The sequence below is a fragment of the Camelina sativa genome, chromosome 13 (genome assembly GCF_030686135.1).
Source record: "Camelina sativa cultivar CO46 ecotype springtype chromosome 13, ASM3068613v1".
Taxonomy (NCBI): domain Eukaryota; kingdom Viridiplantae; phylum Streptophyta; class Magnoliopsida; order Brassicales; family Brassicaceae; genus Camelina; species Camelina sativa.
This window is the reverse complement of record NC_141892.1, coordinates 23,360,998-23,379,507: the sequence shown is the minus strand read 5'-3', so window position 1 is coordinate 23,379,507 and position 18,510 is coordinate 23,360,998. Positions and strand designations below refer to the sequence as shown.

General features: G+C 36.3%; 1 protein-coding gene and 1 pseudogene across 3 annotated transcripts; one reads left to right on the top strand and one right to left on the bottom strand.

The window, feature by feature from the left end:
• Positions 1–1,007: 1,007 nt before the first annotated feature.
• On the bottom strand, positions 1,008–3,105 carry LOC104737270 (F-box protein CPR1). 3 transcript variants are annotated; one of them, XR_759711.3, is made up of 3 exons: positions 1,710–3,024; positions 1,385–1,610; positions 1,008–1,227 (listed from the first exon to the last, which is right to left on the bottom strand). XR_759711.3 is itself a non-coding variant. In XM_010457405.3 (2 exons), exons 1-2 carry the CDS (start codon positions 2,948–2,950, stop codon positions 1,571–1,573), a joined length of 1,281 nt encoding a protein of 426 aa, XP_010455707.2. In that variant the 5' UTR covers positions 2,951–3,105; the 3' UTR covers positions 1,008–1,570. The 3 variants fall into 3 exon arrangements, 2 of the variants coding, with proteins under 2 accessions (XP_010455707.2, XP_010455706.2); XM_010457405.3 differs by having other exon boundaries at positions 1,008–1,610; positions 1,710–3,105; XM_010457404.3 differs by lacking the exon at positions 1,385–1,610.
• Positions 3,106–8,287: 5,182 nt separating this feature from the next.
• Positions 8,288–8,877, top strand: LOC147929891 (putative lipid-binding protein AIR1 pseudogene; annotated as a pseudogene).
• The last annotated feature ends 9,633 nt before the right edge of the window (positions 8,878–18,510 follow it).

Here is an 18,510-nt window from a genome sequence, read left to right as displayed (position 1 = left end):
ATATCATATGAAAAATAATTCAAAAAACTCACTCGAAGAGTAAACAAAGATGACAAAATCTTACAATCTCTTATCCTTAAAATAGTATATTTCACATTCATATTCCATGAAAACATAAGGCTCTTATATTGAATGTTGATAGTTAACTTATTATATAGTGATTATTTATCATAAAATTTGATAAATGTAATATTTTCTGCTATAGAAATGTTATAATCTGTATAAAAAAGTACATTTATGAAAAACACCAAAAAGTTTGTGTAATAATACTTTGTAAATAATAAATACAGAACACATCTTTGAACAAAAAACACCAGAAAAAAAACAACAATTAAAAAAATTGGCCATAAGGATAAAAGCAGTAAGCACCAATGATATGTAATATGTACCATCCTCTTTTGGACGACAACTCTCACATAAAATGAATGAAGGGACGGCTCTTAAGAGTTGGTTTTCAAGGAACTTTTGGTGGATGTTGGTGGTAAACGAGCTCGAACAAGACGTAATCAGTCAGTTATTTCCTAAAGTTTCATTGTCATCGCAAATTAGCTCATATCATTTGGCTAGCTAGTCGAAATGGTGCTGAACTTTATATAACAACACTAAAATTCTAGAAAGTGGACTATTTGTTGCAATCTAATCTTTCACGATATAACAAATCAAACCCCACGGAGCAGCCCAGATCAAATGTGTCTTTATGCAATCCAATCTTTCTTGTGTCTTCCTGGATTATTGCAATTTTTTTTTGTCATTAAAAGAGTTTGGGCAAAATAGTGTACCGTGACTAGGTTTGCTCACCAAACACATCATTTTGACGAGGCTGATAAGCAGACACTGTAATGTTTCTTATTGACTAGTAAAAATTTGACGTTGAAAAATTCAACTTTCGTCTCAATAATTTCAGAAATTTTTAAAACTAACAAAAAACAGCTACTGTATTGTTTTGAAGGTGTGCAAGTGATTAAAGTTTTGTTTTGATCTATGTATATGCTGAGACCTTAAAAGCATGTACAAAGCGTTAGTATTATTAAGTAATGACAAGCTTCAAAAGAGTTATGTAGGGATTCTAGATTTCACTTATTTACAAACCAACGACACTTGTTTATCTGAAGTATACTCTCTTCTTCTCTAAATACATATACTTGGGTTAAGTTGTTTATTACCATCTCCTGTGGTATTCGAAGCTTTTTGGTTGAAGTTAATTCTCCACTCCTCCATATCCCCGCCCTGAAAAATCAAATCCCAATGATGGTTTGCAGATCGACAATTCTCATAAAGACTCGTGTGAAAAAAAGCACACTTGGAAATGGTTATAAGCTAAAGTATTGGTCCTAATGATGACTGCTTAACACACTTTCTGAAGAATGCTCTAAGCAATCAATACCTATGACAGACTTCTGCCTTTGACTCTCTTGTGCCCACCCGAATATGAAAAATGCTCGTCCGCGACAAAAGAAAACAGAGACAGAAAGCAAGCAAAGAAGAAAATAAGGACATAACAGCAAACTAAACACCATTAACAATGGTCACTTTTACACTTAACTTCTCTGTTTCTTGCTTTTTTTTTTACTTATAAGACCAGCTTAAATCCCTTGGACAGGAAGTCATCCCTAACATGAACAACAAGAAAGATGCTGAGTATATCAATACATAATCATTAGATTTGTTTACTCTCATAATATATCTATGAAAGAAGAATAAAGCCACACCTCTTTCTACTGTTCTGCATCATTTTAGCTTCTTCCGCTTCTTTAGCTTGTTGTTCTTTCCGCAACCTAATGTTATTAAGATCTCCTTTACATCCCAAAACAAGGCTACTCACAACAAGTTCAGCACTATACGAGCTAGGGCAATCCTTAATCCTAACAGTACTCATCTTCTTACTCTCTATATCAAACCACACTAGCTTTGTATTGTTAATCTCCAAAAGAACCTTATCTCTGTCCTTAGAATAAACCAAAGGTCTAATATACGAAAACGATTTGACACTACTCGGCTTATAAACCGTAAAAGCCTTAGTCCAAGAGCCTCTCACATTGTATTTTTTCATCATCCAAACGTCAACATAACCCAAGTCGTGGTAACACAGCAAACAAAGACAACCATCTAGAACACCTATATCCATCTGAATATCAACGTTACCATACGCAACAACTTCAGGAAGCCTAACAATCCCAAACTCTTCCAAGGCAAGATCAAACCTCACAATGAGATTAAACGCAATCAAACCAGGCCTTCGAGGCAAAACCCAATGAAGACTATTACCAGCAAGAACACCGTAACCACGACGATACAAGAGATGATAAGAAAAGTAAAACAAGAGCTGAATCGAAGACGAAACCGATTCAATCCTCTTCCACGAATCCTTCTTTAAACTAAACACTTTAACCTCATAAGGAAAAGTACAACCAAGCTCATCATCAGAATCTCTCTTAAACTGAACCATCCTAACAACTTTATAATCATCACTCACGGAATCATATCCCAATCCGAAAAACACGTAACCGCGATTACTCGAACCGTCGGGGAGATCGATAGACGAAGGAGGTAATCTACGGATCTGTCTAGTAGACGGATTAAAAACCGCTAAATCAGTCGGAGAATTCGATAACCCGATCAAACCGTTACAGGATCCGAAAACTTCAGTCGGACCACCACGTTTCATCGGATGCTCAACGTCGTGGACCGAATCTAGCGAATCGAGATCCACGGAGTAGAGACGAAGAGCGCCTCTGAGAAGAATCATGAGATGATCACCGGTTTGAAGGACGCGACGGAGATGAGATGAGATGAAATCGGGATCGTTGATGAGATGATAACATGGCTTTGAGAGAGCACGGCAACGAACTAAGGTTTTTGCTGGTAATTGGAGGAATATGTCGTTGACGATGTCCATTGGAATCGTCGCCATTTCTAGGAGATCTACTAGTAGAGAAGCTTGGGTTTTCATTTCTGCGAAAGATTTTGAGATTTTTTTTCCTCGGGGGCAAGTTTTTGGTTTTGAGTGCTTTTTAACAGTGGTTGGATGAGAAGAGTCGGTTAGGTATTGGAGATAATGTTTTTTTTTTTTTTTTTTTTTTTTTTTTTTTTTTTTTTTTTTTATCAAACAAATACATTAAATTTTCGTTTGTTTCGGGTCTTTTTTAGGATTTTTTTTTTCCCTATTACGAACTCTTCTTGGTTTTAGTATTATTATAAAGACCTAAAATATAAAATTTTCCTTTTTGATTAAGATTTTTTTAAAAATATATGAAATGAGAAATAAATAAAAATATTTATTATCTATAAAGAAAACACTAGAATTTAACTCGCGGTGTACCGCAAGACGATTTTGTAAATGATTCATATTAGAAGATTTGTATTAGAGAATGGTTAGTATTTAAGAATTAACATGAACATATATTGAACTTGATATTTGGTTTTTAAACGTTGGTTTTAACCGGTAAGAAAATATTTAACCCGTTTAAGAAAATATTTACCTATAAACTGCAAGAAAATATTCTATTTATATATACAATTATGTTAAATTAAAGCTTACTTTTATATTATTATTTAAAGTATATGATTTAAACCTTTTTATTTTTAGATTTAAAGTATATGTAACTAAGTATTGATATTACATATATGTTCAAAATTTTTTCTTTCAGAATCTTAATAATTGTAAAAATCATATACATAGTTTGAAACGAACAACATATAATTAAAAAGTATATTTTCAATTCAAATCTAGTTCACTAAAGTTACCTACATAGATTTCATATAAATTTAAACTATGAAATGTTGCAACAAACATATATGAAAAAACTTTTTTTTGTCAAACATATGAAAAAACCTTATAGAAGTAGGCTCTTTTGTGTTTATGAGATTTTCAACAATATATATTGTTAATTTAACTATATTACACGTTGCTCCCATAATCTCTTATCCTTAAGATCATTCTTTCCTTCGCTGTCTTTTTGGCACTGTCTTCCTTTCCTTTCATAGTACTCTCATATGTCATGAATGAGTTATTGAAAGACGAATAAACTAAAAACAAAAATTCATTCGTAAAACCGTGTAGAGTTCACGACATAGAGAGTGAAAGTTAGACTTAAGGCAGAATACTTACGGAAGAATCTCATCTTCAATAGTACCTCGATTTCATGACCACTCTCTCACGTTGTAGATCACTTACTAACATCTTCAAGTAACAAGTAAAAAAACACAAAATATTAGAAGTTACCCAATCAAAATAGTGAACAAAACAAAAAGAAAGCTTACCCACGATATGTCCCGCTATGACACTCGTAATTCTTTTGTGATCATTCAACACGGTTTAATTGACCACGCCTCCTCTATGAATTCCGCCACCACGGTATCCACCAACATACCCACCACGCCCTACGTCATCAGCATATATATTTCCAGTTGAATGTTTGCAAACAACATATATATGTAAGATGGAATGAGTGTGGATCCTCCTAGATTTATGGCTGAATAAATCTTTACAAAACTAATTACTTAATTAACGTGAAAACATTAGGATATGGAATATTCTCATTATTAGATCTTTATTCGAGATTGCAAATCATGATTGATAGCAAGATTTTTGTAAACAATTAATATATTTTTATTTAAAAAATCTAGAAAATATTCCTATAAATGTGGTTTTTGTTATCACCATAAAAAAAAATAATTAGTTACCATATTTATCAGATTTAAATTACTTCCAATTTAATATATTTTTGGTGATCAAAATCGTTAAATCAATTTTCATATTTTAGTTTAAATTTTCTTTACTAAAAATTAAATATTAATGGCATTGGATGTAAATAGTTTTGAACTCCAAGTTTTCTTTATAAAAAATAGTGTAAAAATGTTAATATAGATTTAAAATCGGATAAAGATATTAGTTTGCTATTTATACTCAACCTTTTGTGAACTTGGGCTCCTAAAAGGTTCATCGACATAAAAATTAAGGTCATTTTACGAAAAGAAAGTTTTTGGCCCATTAAGTGTAACCTCGACTATTTCACTAATCAATGAATCCTCCTCAGCTTAGATCCGTTAATTAATCTGTCATTCTGTCTTTAAAATGACAAAACCTTACATGGAAAATGGTAAATGAAAGACAATATTTTTTTGTATGAAGGTAAAATGAAACTCACAAATTTGCTTATGGAAAAAAACATACATTTATATAATGGTTTCCACTTAAACATACAAGTTTTCAATAATGGTTTCTACTTAATCAAGATCCTTAGTCCTTCTCCTTCATGGAATCATGGTTAAGAGCTTTTCTGGATATTTTCGTGCAAGTCAACGATAAATTTTTTTCCTTCTCCATGATTTAATGACTACAAGCTGTGTCTTCATATTATTTGTAACTCTTGTTTTTTACTCTCTTTTTTTATTTAATTTTGGCAAGGTTAGAAAAGCCATAGGTTTAACTTGATGTAATTTCCTAAACATTTCATTTTTAATGATATTTAATTTACAGTGATATAAATAACACTTGGATTATATTGTATATAAATTTCCAAAATCTGCTCTTACCTAAAAAGAAAGAGAGTCGTCGATCCATACCTATTAGTCTAAGTCAACGTCTCTAGTCTTCAATCTTCAAGCAGTTCTTTCAAAACAACTCGTTTTGTTGACAAAAGAATCCATGCATGTACATGAATTCCTTCATACATTAACCACAAGAGCTGAATTGCTAATTTCCTCCTAATCACGATTCATTAGTCTCGAAAAAGAATGCCAATTAGTGAGCTTACGAAAGGGGCAGCTCTTGGACCTTCACGATGCTATCATAAGAGCAAAAGATATATAGATCTTTAACAACAAGATGTATCTTGGACCGTCACGACGCTACGATCAGGATTACTCCATTGGTGGATCTAGTCGATAAGCTCAGTAAAGAAGTGGAAGATTCACCGAGGAAAGTCATCTTAGATCTTCAGCATCTTCTTGAGAAGGATGTTTCTCTTGCCGATGCTTATGCAGAGCTCAAACGCAGAAAATCACTCAAAAAGTACAGGTTTGTAACTAAGAAAGAAGTACATGTTTATATGTGAAGACTATTTAATTCGAACACAACGATTTATCACTTTATCTGATATATATCGTTTCTTCACGTAATAATTTAGAAATAAAAATTATTTGTTTTGTTACTACTTTTAATTTCTAGATGATGCGCCATCTCTAGATGAAAGATGATACTACTGTTAGTTTATAAATATGGTTTAACTTCACTATCCAACATCAAATTAAATCTTGAAATAGTTTTGATTCCCAATATTTTGCATAATTAACCACTTATTAAATCTTGATATAGTTTTGATTTCCTGTGAACTTAAATGACAGAGTGGATTTTTCAATTCTCAACGACCAATTAAGTTAAGGTGAGTAGATTTCGATTAGCAAAGCCAGTGGTAGTTTTTGTTTTCTTTTCACGGAAGCGGTAGTTAAGTATCAATTTGTTTGTTTTTTTTCTCTGTTTTAGCTGATGAATGAATACAACAGTATTTAATGTGATTACTTGAAAATATTGAAATCTTTGTAATAGGTGGGGTATGAACCGGGTCACTGTGAAGAACAAGTATCCTCTTCCACAGATTGATGAGTTGTTGGATCTGTTGAGAGGTGTTATTTGGTTCCAAGATTGAATTGGTGTCTGGTTACCTTTTGTTTGACTAATGCGCCAACTGCGTTTATGAGGTTGATGAACAGTGTGTTTCAGGAGTTTCTGGATTAGTTTGTTATTATCTTCATCGACAACATCCTGGTGTATTTGAAGAGTCATGAAGAGCATAAAATCCATCTGAGAGCAGTTCTGAAGAAGTTGTAGGAGTAGAAGCTTTTTGTTAAGTTGAGCAAGTGCAGGAAGTTTGTGAAGGGTTTTGCGAGTATGGCCCAAACGATGACTAAGTTGATAGGGAAGGACGTTCCTTTTATGTGGTCATCGGAGTGTGAGACGGCTTTTGCGAGCGTGAAGCAGATGTTGACTAGTACACAAGTAGTGGCTTTGGCTGAGCAGGATAAGCCATATGTGGTTTATGCAAATGCTTTTAGAGTTAGCTTAAGGTGTGTGCAGATACAAGAAATATTATAATATACTGAACTTTAAGAATGAATATTCCTGTAGAAAAGGTTTGAAATTTTTTTAACTAATGTATTTTGTATTTTTTTCTTGTATAAATTCTTAATTCTGATAGTTATGCATTACAGTTTTTATTTATTGTGACAGAAATATGTAAGATTTTATGAAGATTAGGTGTTTTATTCATTTGCTTATAATTCAGGTCTAAAATTATTTTAAAATTTTGAATTAATCGTTGGACATACGAATTTGGTGGGATAATGGTTTAACGAACAGGTGAAAAATTAAATTTGATTTCGTTTGTGTTTAAAAATTGGATTAGAAATAATAGTTCCAACGGAAAAATTATATACGAGAGAAATGTCATTGCGTCAATTTATCATTGGACTGTTAAGTTTTATAATCTCCAAAAAAATGTCACATGATAGAAATGTATATATATATATATATATCAATTGATCAATATTAATAAGAAATGAGTATAATTTACAAATCAATTGATCAAAATTAGTACTATTTCTCGATCTCTCCTATAGCCACACTACCAATGCCGTGAACCACGTTTTGGCATGTGTTCGACCTTATTTATAATCCGAAATATGATAAAATAGATACCACTACTACACGAAATTTTATGTTATTTATTCAGCAAAAGGATATACGTAGTATGATCTCGCGCATGCATCTCAATTCAATAGAGAAACATATTATCCGAAAGAGAAATAACAACGATGATTTTGTCATATATTGGATCTAATTCTTGCAATTTGTTTTTGTAACAAATCATATTGGAAAAGGCCAAATGAGTATTCACAATTTTTTTTTCTTTTAAGTTCGACGAATTTGGATTTTTTTTCCCACACTATCAAATTGACTTTAGATCTCAAGTTTGTGTTAAAAGTTTAAAACGAACTCATCAATTAACCAATTTTTCTGTTTTTATGGACATATAATTTCTTACCACCAAGGCACCGGCCAACTAAGTTGTACGTTCTTTATAACTAAAACTATATACTTTTAGAGATTACCAGCTAATTTGAACAATGATGAAAATTAAGTTTTATTAGTAATCGAATCTTATCTTTAAAAAAAAATTAGTCAACTCATCGGAACCTTCACATTTGTCTCCTAGTGAAAACCTTCACATTTCTCTCCTAATGAAAACCCTATAAATACCCACTAAACATTTAACATTTCTCTCCACCAATCTCAAACAAACTTAAACTCACTGCTACTTCTTAAGCCTTTTCAACTCCAAAAAACAAATGGCTCCAAGAACCTCCCTTGCACTCTTCCTTTCCCTCAACCTCCTCTTCTTCACTTACACCACCGCAACCACAGGGACTTGTCCTAATGATACCCTTAAGGTCGCTCTTTGCGCAAATGTTCTCAAGCTAGTGGACATAACAGTGGGATCCCCACCTGTACAGCCATGCTGCACTCTCATCCAAGGCTTGGCTGACCTTGAGGCCGCAGCCTGCCTCTGCACTTTGGTCAAGGCTAACGTTCTTGGAATCAACCTTAACCTTCCCATCGATCTCACCGTACTCCTCAATGTTTGCGGTAGAAAAGCTCCAGCGAACTACCAGTGCTAAGTTGAACACTTATAACTTACCTATAAAATGAGTGAATCATACAGTTGATGTTTTGTTTTATTTACATTCTCATGCAATAATAATGGATAGTGGGGTTGTGTGTGTTTTTGCACTCCTTTGCTTCATTGTTCCTCCATTTCTTCTTTATAACTTTGTCTTCCGGATATGATTAATAAAAGTATGAACCGATGTCGTTGTCTATATGCCTATCTTAGAAACCAAAGTGACATTATACTGTAATATATCACTTCAAAAACATGCCCATATTAGTATTCCGTTGTAAACATTAAGTCATGTAACATCAGACCATTGCTGACAAAAACGAATCTGATTAATAAAAGTATCAAACTAGAGAAGATATTTCTGCAAAATTGGATTTAAGAACTATATATATTGTGATGTTAAAGAAGTATACATAGAACATAGTATTCTATATATATTTTGGTATTTTGCCAAATACCAAGGAAGTTAAAGTATTAAAGTAACTATACTAAAAGCGAAAAATCATTTATCATACAGTAATCGACTTTTCGCTTCAGTTGGGACATAATCATCCAATCTTTGCAGAAATCAAAACAATTTGTAAAATGAAATTGATACATTTGCGACACAAGCCGTCCCATCAACCACTACAAGAAAACAGATGATTTACGACTGCACTAATAGTCACTATATAGTCGCTAATTCATATATAACGACTAAGTTACGTCTAATAATCGTTGTCGTAAATCGGTAGTCGGTTTCAGTCGTAACATAGTCGGTAAATAGCGACGATATTACGACTATTACACATAGCCGTAAACGTAGTCCTAATTTAGTCATTACTGTTTACGACTATCTAATAACAATGTTACGACTAGTCTGAGAATAGATTGTGGCAATGTTACGACTATTTGTGGCTATTATGTGACTCTGTTACTACTATCAGACGACTATTTGAAGACTATGTTATGACGACTTTAAACAAGATTTAATGTCTGGTTTGACGACTATAGTGATTACAACCATAATTGTTTTGTTTTGTTTTATAAATCGAATTTACAATCAAACAGAAACCTAAAATTCACATTCTTAATAACCAAAAGTTCACCACAATTATAATATGTTCACCACATTAACAATTATAAAAAGAGAACCAAAATGATCAATCATAAACTATGATTGACACATCATCCCAAAGTGACAAGTTCATAATAACCAAAAGAGAACCAAAATGATCAATCAAAAAACTATGATTGACAAGTTCATTAGAGTTAAGTTATAGAGATAATTAGCCTAAGAAGTAGGTTATCTTTGTGTTGGAGAGGCGGTGGATGCATCACTTGATTCAGACACAAGGAATTCCAAAAAGGCTGGATCAGTTTTGCGCAAGTAGTTTTCCAAGTGCTCTATCTTCTTCTGTTGCTCAGCCACAACTTTGGAATGCTCTGCTTCACGAGCAGCAATCTCAGCATCACGTTTTGCATTATAGGCAACTTGTTCTTCAATTATACGATGAGTTTCTTTCATTTGCTCTTCAAATGCTACAAATGACGACTGTCCTTGTTGATAGCTCTTGCCACTGAGAAGATACTGAAGATGATCCTTGAGGCTTCTAAGTCCAAAAAGATTACCTCGTGAATCCTTCTCAGTGGACTTAGAGAAGAAAAACTGAAATTGTTAAGTGCTGAAAATGAAAGTTTTGAAGACTCTTTAAATGTAGATTGTGAAAATGATACTTTACCTGGAGAAAGATGGTCGTATAATCTTCTGCTGTGAGCTCCTGAGCTCGTGAAGGATCTGACTCGATCTCGGATAACTTAGCTTGTAAGTTTTTCTCATAAGTTGAGAAGATCTTCTCAGCTTTTCGATCGACATATGTACCATCTGGCCTTGTATGTGTCTGTTTGAAAACCTCACCAAGACTCATTGATCTCCCAAGTTTCTCTTCCTGGAATGTTACAAAAACAAAAACAAGGTTAAGACAGAAGTTAAAGTTACAAAAACAAGGTTAAGACAGAAGTTATAGTTACTCAGCAAGCCTTGTTTGACTTGTTGATACGATGTTGGCCCAGATAAGTGCTAGTGTGGACCGAGACCATTACGGTCTGACATACGAGCATTGGAATAGATTCGACTCCTTTCCTGTGCTTCTTCAGTATCCCAGTGCACAACCATTGTTTTCCAGAGTTCACCCGCGATCCATTTAGGTTGCACTCGACTAGTCCTAGCATCGCTTACCATGTTTTTCATCCGGCGTTACATATCTCATTGAAAAAATGTTGCACTGTCCCTGTTATCAATGGATCCCAAGTGTGTGTTTTCTAGGGAAAAAGAAAATAGAATTAAATGGGAGACGTTTCGCATTCCCAACCATTGAGTGGACGTTTCCAATCCCCAACCCGATGCTCCACCCGATCCACCACCCGAGCAGATACTCGAGCGGCCGATCGGGCAGATACCCGAGTTCTATCTCCTGACCCAGTAGCTGTTGCAGTCCGCCGATCTCCTAGACGTAGGGACCTGTCTACGTCCGAGAGAACTGTTACAGATCCTATGGAGGTCAATTCTGATGCCGGTGGAGGAGAACCAGAGGAGATCCAATCCTCTAGGTTGAGAAGCAGAGCTGTGGTTGCAAGAGGGAAGAGACCAGCCTCTGAAAGGGCTGAGAAGGTGGCCGTGAGAGCAGCGGAGGAAGAGGATCGAGACTCAGAGGAAGAGAGCCGTGACCGTGAGGAGGAGCAGAGGGAACGGACACGCCAAGCTTCGTGGAGGCTGAAGCAGAAGGAGGTGGAAACTCTGGCGAAGCTCTTCAAGGTCCTCTGCAAGATGAGCTTCGTTGGTACCCGCTATCCCCACCGAGAAATGATGAAGCAATTGGGCATCGCTAGAGACGTCAATTTCCTGTTCTACATGTGCCACCTGGGCAAGATGATGCGAACCAACCTCGAAGCTTATGAGGAGGAGACAGTTCACTTCCTCTCCACACTGCGGTTGCACTATTTTGAAGACCACCCAACCCTACTACCCGATGGGGGGATCGGGTTTATCACCTTCTCCGTGCGCAACAAGGAATACCGACTCACCTACAAGGAGATGGAGAAGCTATATGGTTTCAAGGCTGGGAATGGAGATAACATGGAGGTGAGCAAGGAAGAAATGAAGTCCCTATGGCTGACAATAGGCGACAAGCTCCCTTACAAGTCCACAAGCTCCAAGTCTGCTCAAATAAGGAGCCCTATTTAGAGGTATTTTCACAAGTCCTTCGCCTGCACTCTTTTTGCTATAAAGGAGATTGGGAATGTGAATGACCATGAGCTCCAGCTGCTAGACATTGCCTTCTGTGGAGTCTTAGACAATGCTAGGGATGGTACACCACTAGTAGGAGATGCTGCGGATACCGGCATGGTCTTTGTGCTGCTTGATCAGTTCCTCCATCTTAAGTCTTGGGCAATGAAAACTGAGAGGAGAGATGGAGCTGAAGAGATCTCCATAGGAGGATTGGTCACACCAATTTTGGTAGCTTGCGATGTGCCTCTAAAGGGAGTGGTTCATGAGCCGAGATGGCTAGACGTCGACTACCTCACATTGGCGAGGTTCCTGGCTTATGAAAAGCCAAACGACATTCTGCTCTTAAAGTTTGTCCATCCAACTACCGGAGCCACCCAAATGATCCTGCCCAACGTCGTGTGCACCAAAATCTGGCTAGGGGATAACATAGATTTCACACCACCTTTGGAGGATCTGTACAATCCGGAGGAGGAGTCCGAGGCAGGAGAGAGAGAGATGACTGGGCAAGAACAGGGAGACAACTCGGATGAGTATGATTTTGAGGAGTATGTGTGCTCTCAAAAGCAACCTGTTGGGGTGAGAGAAGCTCACAAGAGGATCGACTGGCTGAAGAGCATGAACAAGTTCCTAGCCAAGAAGGTAAAACACCTCACTAGCTCAGTGAAGGTAATGGGAGGACAGATCAAGGAGCTGCAAGACAAGGCAAGCTGTGCCTCAGCTCCCACTTCAGCTTATGCACCCACATGGATGGGGAGGAGCGGACCATTAGGAGGATTTGCACCTCTAGAGCCCCACAAGACATCCTCCTACGAGTCCCAATTAGAAGAGGGAGTCATGAGACCTGAAAGATCGCAGAGAAGCCACTCAGACGCCTATCCAATGCCCAACACAATGGGGTACACGATGCCTTATCCGATGCACCCATCGAGAACCCATCCGGGTGACCACTTAGGTACTTTCCCTCCGCCTTATCAGATGCCGTATCAAATGCCCTACTCGATGCACCCTGCAAGCAGCTATACGGGTGATCATTCCGGACCTCTCCCACCATACCCGTCATACTACCTGATGCCATACCCGATGACCTACGCGACGCCTTACCTGATCAACCCCTCGGATGTTGGTCCGAGTAGGTCGTCCGTGCGCATAACCGAGCTCTCTTATGAGCGATCCCGGCGCCTGCTGAAGCCTGTGACGACCCTGGCTACACGTTGACGAGTATGGAGGATGCTACAACCTCCTTCTTCACCAACCCATGAGGTACCACATTCATCCAACCTTTGTAAATAACATTGCATTTAGTTTTATTTCATTTTGAGTGATTCTTGGGTTCTTTTTCAGACTTTTATTTACACAGGGACTGTGTAATTTAAGTTTGGGGGAGGGTCCTAGGATGTATATAACACTGTGTTTTATTTTCTTATTTCAAATTTTTGCATACTAGTTTTATTAATTTGAGTCTGCATCTATTTTCATAAAAAAAATCCTAAAAATTTGAAAAAAATTAAATAAAAAAAAAGTGTCCATGTAGTTGCATTTTCATATTAGGATTGAGTCTAGATTGCTTCATATAGGATTGTTGCATATGCATCTTAGGGGACAATGATTAAAACCACCTTGTTTAATGCCAAACCTTAGAATTGAAGCTATAGCCCTTAATGACAGTTCATTGTTGCTAGATCAATCTTTGAAAAAAAAAAAATGAAAAATCTTTGTTTAAAGCCTTGTATCTTTTGAAAGCTTCCTCCACTTGCTTGAACATTGCATCATCTCTATATTATTAGACCTAACCTGAACTTAAATTGTCTTGCTCATGGAATTTGAATACTTGCTCATGGTGACTCTAAAATCGGGTTAACACACCATTTTTACCAATCTTTTCGTTTAATCCGATTTGTTTTTCCCTACCCTTGACACCAAAAATTTCTTTCAAGCCTTGTTGTGAATCGTTGAGTGAGGCCTTTTCATTGTGCTATAGGGTGTGAAACCTTGAGAGTATTGAGAACGACAAAGAACTGGCTCTTGCTTTAGCTAAGTTTAGAATCATTTAGACTAGCTAATAGATCGGTTTTGAATGATAGGTGGTTAGCATGATTATTTGTGGTTGGGTTGAGGAATAAAAGAGAAATTAAAGAAGAAAGTCCCTATGGCTCGATTCAATTAGCTCTAAGTCTTTAAGTAAAAAAAACAAAAGGAAATGAATGAGAAATGGGTAGATTATCAAGAGCTAAGCTTTGTATGCCCTGATTGTTCTCAATCTTAGATAGTTTTCACAACTGTCTACAATTTCTTCTTTTGAGAGTAAGCCACCCAAAGAAACTGTTTAAAACCACTCTACCAAAAGCCTTACCCTTGAAAGAGATTGAGCTTGATTCACCTTCCATTTGCAAGAATTCGCCAAACACTTTAATGAATGTGAAAGAGATGTTCTTTGGAATTGCAAGTCTTTACTTTTAGTTGGAGGATGAACTAGATCGATGCATAGTAATAAGCATAGAAAAATATTTGTAAGTATGTTGATTGATCTTAGCACCATTAAACTATCTTTAAGGACTATAGCTTGAATCCTTCGCTTAGCTCAAAAAGGTTATGAGTCCCATTTTGGAACCGCACCCTCCTACTTCCTTGCTAGACGACTAGCAATATTTAAGTTTGGCGGTCTGATAACTCTCTAATTTATATGTTTTAAGCATCTCTTTTTGTCCATATTTTGCATTGTTTTTACCCTGACCGTAGCATTTTTAGGTCATTTACTGTAGGAATCCACATTTAGGCCATTTAGGGCGTTGCATTCTTGCATTTGCATATTTTGGATGAAAACAGGTGCTTAAGAGCCGAAAATGGGGAGAAACAAGGTCAAACCCGAGCATGTACCCGAAGGAGCTATGGAACAGGAAGAACAGCCCAAACACCAACCCGATCAAGGAGGATCTAAGAACAAAAAGAACAATCTGAGAGCCTACCCGAAGAGCGACCCGAGCACATCCTCGTGCACCCCATCGAGAAAACCCTCGGGCAGGACTGGGAAGCTAGGGTTAATGGATTTCCATATATAAACCCCTCTCTTCTTCCACTCGCCCTAGCACGCCGCAAACCCTCAAACCAGAGAGCGAGAGCTTCTGAGAGAGATCTTGAGCAACTCAAACATTTTTCTATCTTTGTTAGGATTTATTTTACTTCTTTTTTGCTATTCTTTTAGATTTCTACTCTATACTCTTCTACTCTACTCTATTTTTAATATAATGCAATTTTCGTTTCTCTATTCTTTTATGTTTACTGCAATGAGATATGAGTAGTGTAGTAAAGTTTCTAGGGATGGGATAGACGATTTTGTGTTCTTGATCGGTTAGGATGTCTTAGCTTGGTTGTTTATGTTTTATAAATTCCCTTCTAGATTGGTGTTCTTAATGCTATCAGCAGACCGAGAGATTGAGATTAGATCTAAGGCGTTTTACCACCGAGAGGTGTAGATGAAATGCTTGAATCAATCAATGTTAGAGATTTACTCACTTAGCCTAAGAGATTAGATGAGTAAGGGTTTTATTGACAATAATGAATCGGTTTGTATTGCCTGCTTGGTCATGTTTCTCCAACGAGAGTTGGGTAGGGAAGTGATTAAGGTTGATTGTTTCTATCACGAGAGTGTTTTAACAAGATTTTAGAGATTCATTGTCTAGGGAATATTTGCTTGAGGCATGTAGGACATCCGTATTGGTCAGGAACACTTAGGAGTCGATTACCCCATCCTTAGGAGCTTTCGTATTTAGATTGTTTGCATTTTTATTCATCACTCGATCCCTTACCCGAACAGGTACACGATCACCTGTTTCGAGTATACCTTCGAGTTGTTCTTGTTTATCTAGTTTACTCGATCACCCTACCCGATCCTGTACTCGAATGCTTGCATTGAGTCCTTAGGTCGTGTGGTTCTTGTTCATTTGCTTTCTTTTGTTTATTTTAGGATTGTTAGAACAAACCTAACTATTGCTTGGCTTGACTTGCAAAGTTCTGATCATATCTTATCTGCTAGCATAACAACCATGTGGATTGATAACCCTTTGTACTACAACTGCATAGGGAATTGATACCCTCGGTGGAAATCCTACTATCATAAACCTCAAAACATAAGAATCAAGTCAGACTTGGGAATGACAAAACAATAAACAATAGTTCATGACAAACACATATACTTTTCTTTTTACTACTAACTGGTGAGAGACTTGGGAATGACAAAACAATAAACAATAGTTCATGGCAAAACACAAAATTTCATGTCAAAACAATAATACTCGACAAAACAATGACAAAACAATCACAAACCAATGATAAAACAATCACATAACACTCGACTATGTAACACATGCATCACAAAACAATCACAAACCAATGACAAAACAATCACATAACACTCGACTATGTAACACATGTATGACAAAACAATCACATAACACTCAATCATTTTAAAACATGTTTACATACCAGGTCGTGTTAGGCTTCGGTTCCGAAGAGACCACGGTGGTAAATTTGTCGCGGTCCGGCACCATAAGTATGGCGTTAAGAGCCCTCAACTTGTCCTTTTGGAGTTCCGGCAATACTGGATCTGGCTCCTCAAAGTTGTTACCTTGACGGATGGCTTTGAGCGTGAGAGTTTTGAACTGGAGTTCTCGCGGAATCATGCAAAGGGTTCAATTGAACCAGTGGATTGTTCTGGACTTCTGGTAATGACAGAGCTGGTTGGTATTCTCGACTTCGATTCAAGGAATTCTCAAACAGGATCTGTGGCGGTGGATAGTTTCTGACCTGCGATGCGGCTGACGTCGATAGTTGGGGGAAAATGCGGACTTGTTCTTGAGGCGTCTGAGGAATCGGATTTTAAGCCGCCGACGTGTAGTTGTACTGCGGCGGTAGATGATTAACTTTTCTCACCTTCGAGCCACCGTGTCTAAGAGAAGCATTGGGGAAAACATTCCTCTTTCGTCTAGCCTTCTTAACCGGCATCATAGAAGATTGAGAGAATCGGCGATTGCGTCGATGAGAGATTGAGAGAAACGGCGAAGAACGGTGAGAAATCAGAAATGAGAGATTAGGGTTTGAGCATTAGGGTTAGGTCGTTTGTTTATGGGCTGGACCGCGTAAATGGATTCCCGGGCTTGTTTAGTCCCAAAATGTTTTTAAATTAGTCGCTTATTAGTAGCTGATGAGTTGGTATGTGATTTTATTTTAACAAATTGGGCTTGTCTTGTAGTCCAAAACCTGGTCCAACACGTAATAAACATGTTTAAACCCAATATTGTGTAGTTAGTCACTTATTAGCCGCGATTCTGTAGCCATATTTAATTTTAGAAAACATATAATTTAGTTTAGTATGCATATTATTTGAAATTTGCTACTTATATATCAACACTACATGATATATATATTGATCACTTAAAAATTACAAAACATTAGTTACATATAAACTTAAAGAATGTGAATATCTAATAGTATATAAAGAATGTAAACATGGATATATGTAAACTTAAAAACATTAGTTACATATAAACATTAGTTACATATATTAAACCAATTCACATCTGCAGTAATAGAAAACAATTAATAAGACATGCTGCACCTAAACATAAGTATAGATATGAGAATGCAAACACATGATTCTTGTATTTATAGTTAAAAGTAGTCGATGTATAGTCGCCAACTTACCGACTCCTTGCCTTAGTCGCTAACTCGTCGCCAAATTAGCTACTTGGATACAACTCAATTAAGTTTATCCCATTTAGTCGTATAATGGTCGTTAATCAACAAATACATTACCGGCTACTCTATTTGGTCGGCAAATGACATCTGAGTTACGACTAAATTTGTGTAGTTGTAACTTGGTCACTTAGTGGTCGGCAGAGAGTCGGGAAATTTAGTGACTACGTATTTAGTCGCCAAGCGTAGTCGTAAATACCCTGTTTTCTTGTAGTGAACTAAACCTTTTGAGTGATGAGTGATCGACAAGGAACCATGTTTCTGAAACATGATTTTCCCATTGTCAATAGCTAGAACACAGACAATCTTTTGATACTTTCCTAGCTAAGTACTTAGCCACAGAGACTGATGTATGAATTGTATTTGTATGGTAAAGTCTGGAGATTCCAACTACAAGTTTGGACGGAGAACACAATTTTGCTTCGATGAAATTGCAATTTCCCATTTACAAAATAAAATATTAAACGATACCAAAGTTACTATGAAATTGTTGTCACATCTCCCTTCATCTTCTTCTATTATAACCAATTTAACTATTTACTATGATACAAAATTAAAATTAAAATTGTCACTATATGTAACCAAAAAGGAACTGTAAAATTTGTCTATTTATTAAGGTTTATGGGTCCGCAAATAGCAAATTATCTAATTAAAGATTAAATTTCCAAAATTAGAAAAATTTGAAATGAAATTGTAACTAATTTTAATGAGATTTCCCAAAACAAAAATTACTAACATTTTCAAACATATAAAAGACAAAAATATATATATTTTTTTTAAATACGATAAGCGTTATTTAAAATCAGCTATGTACTC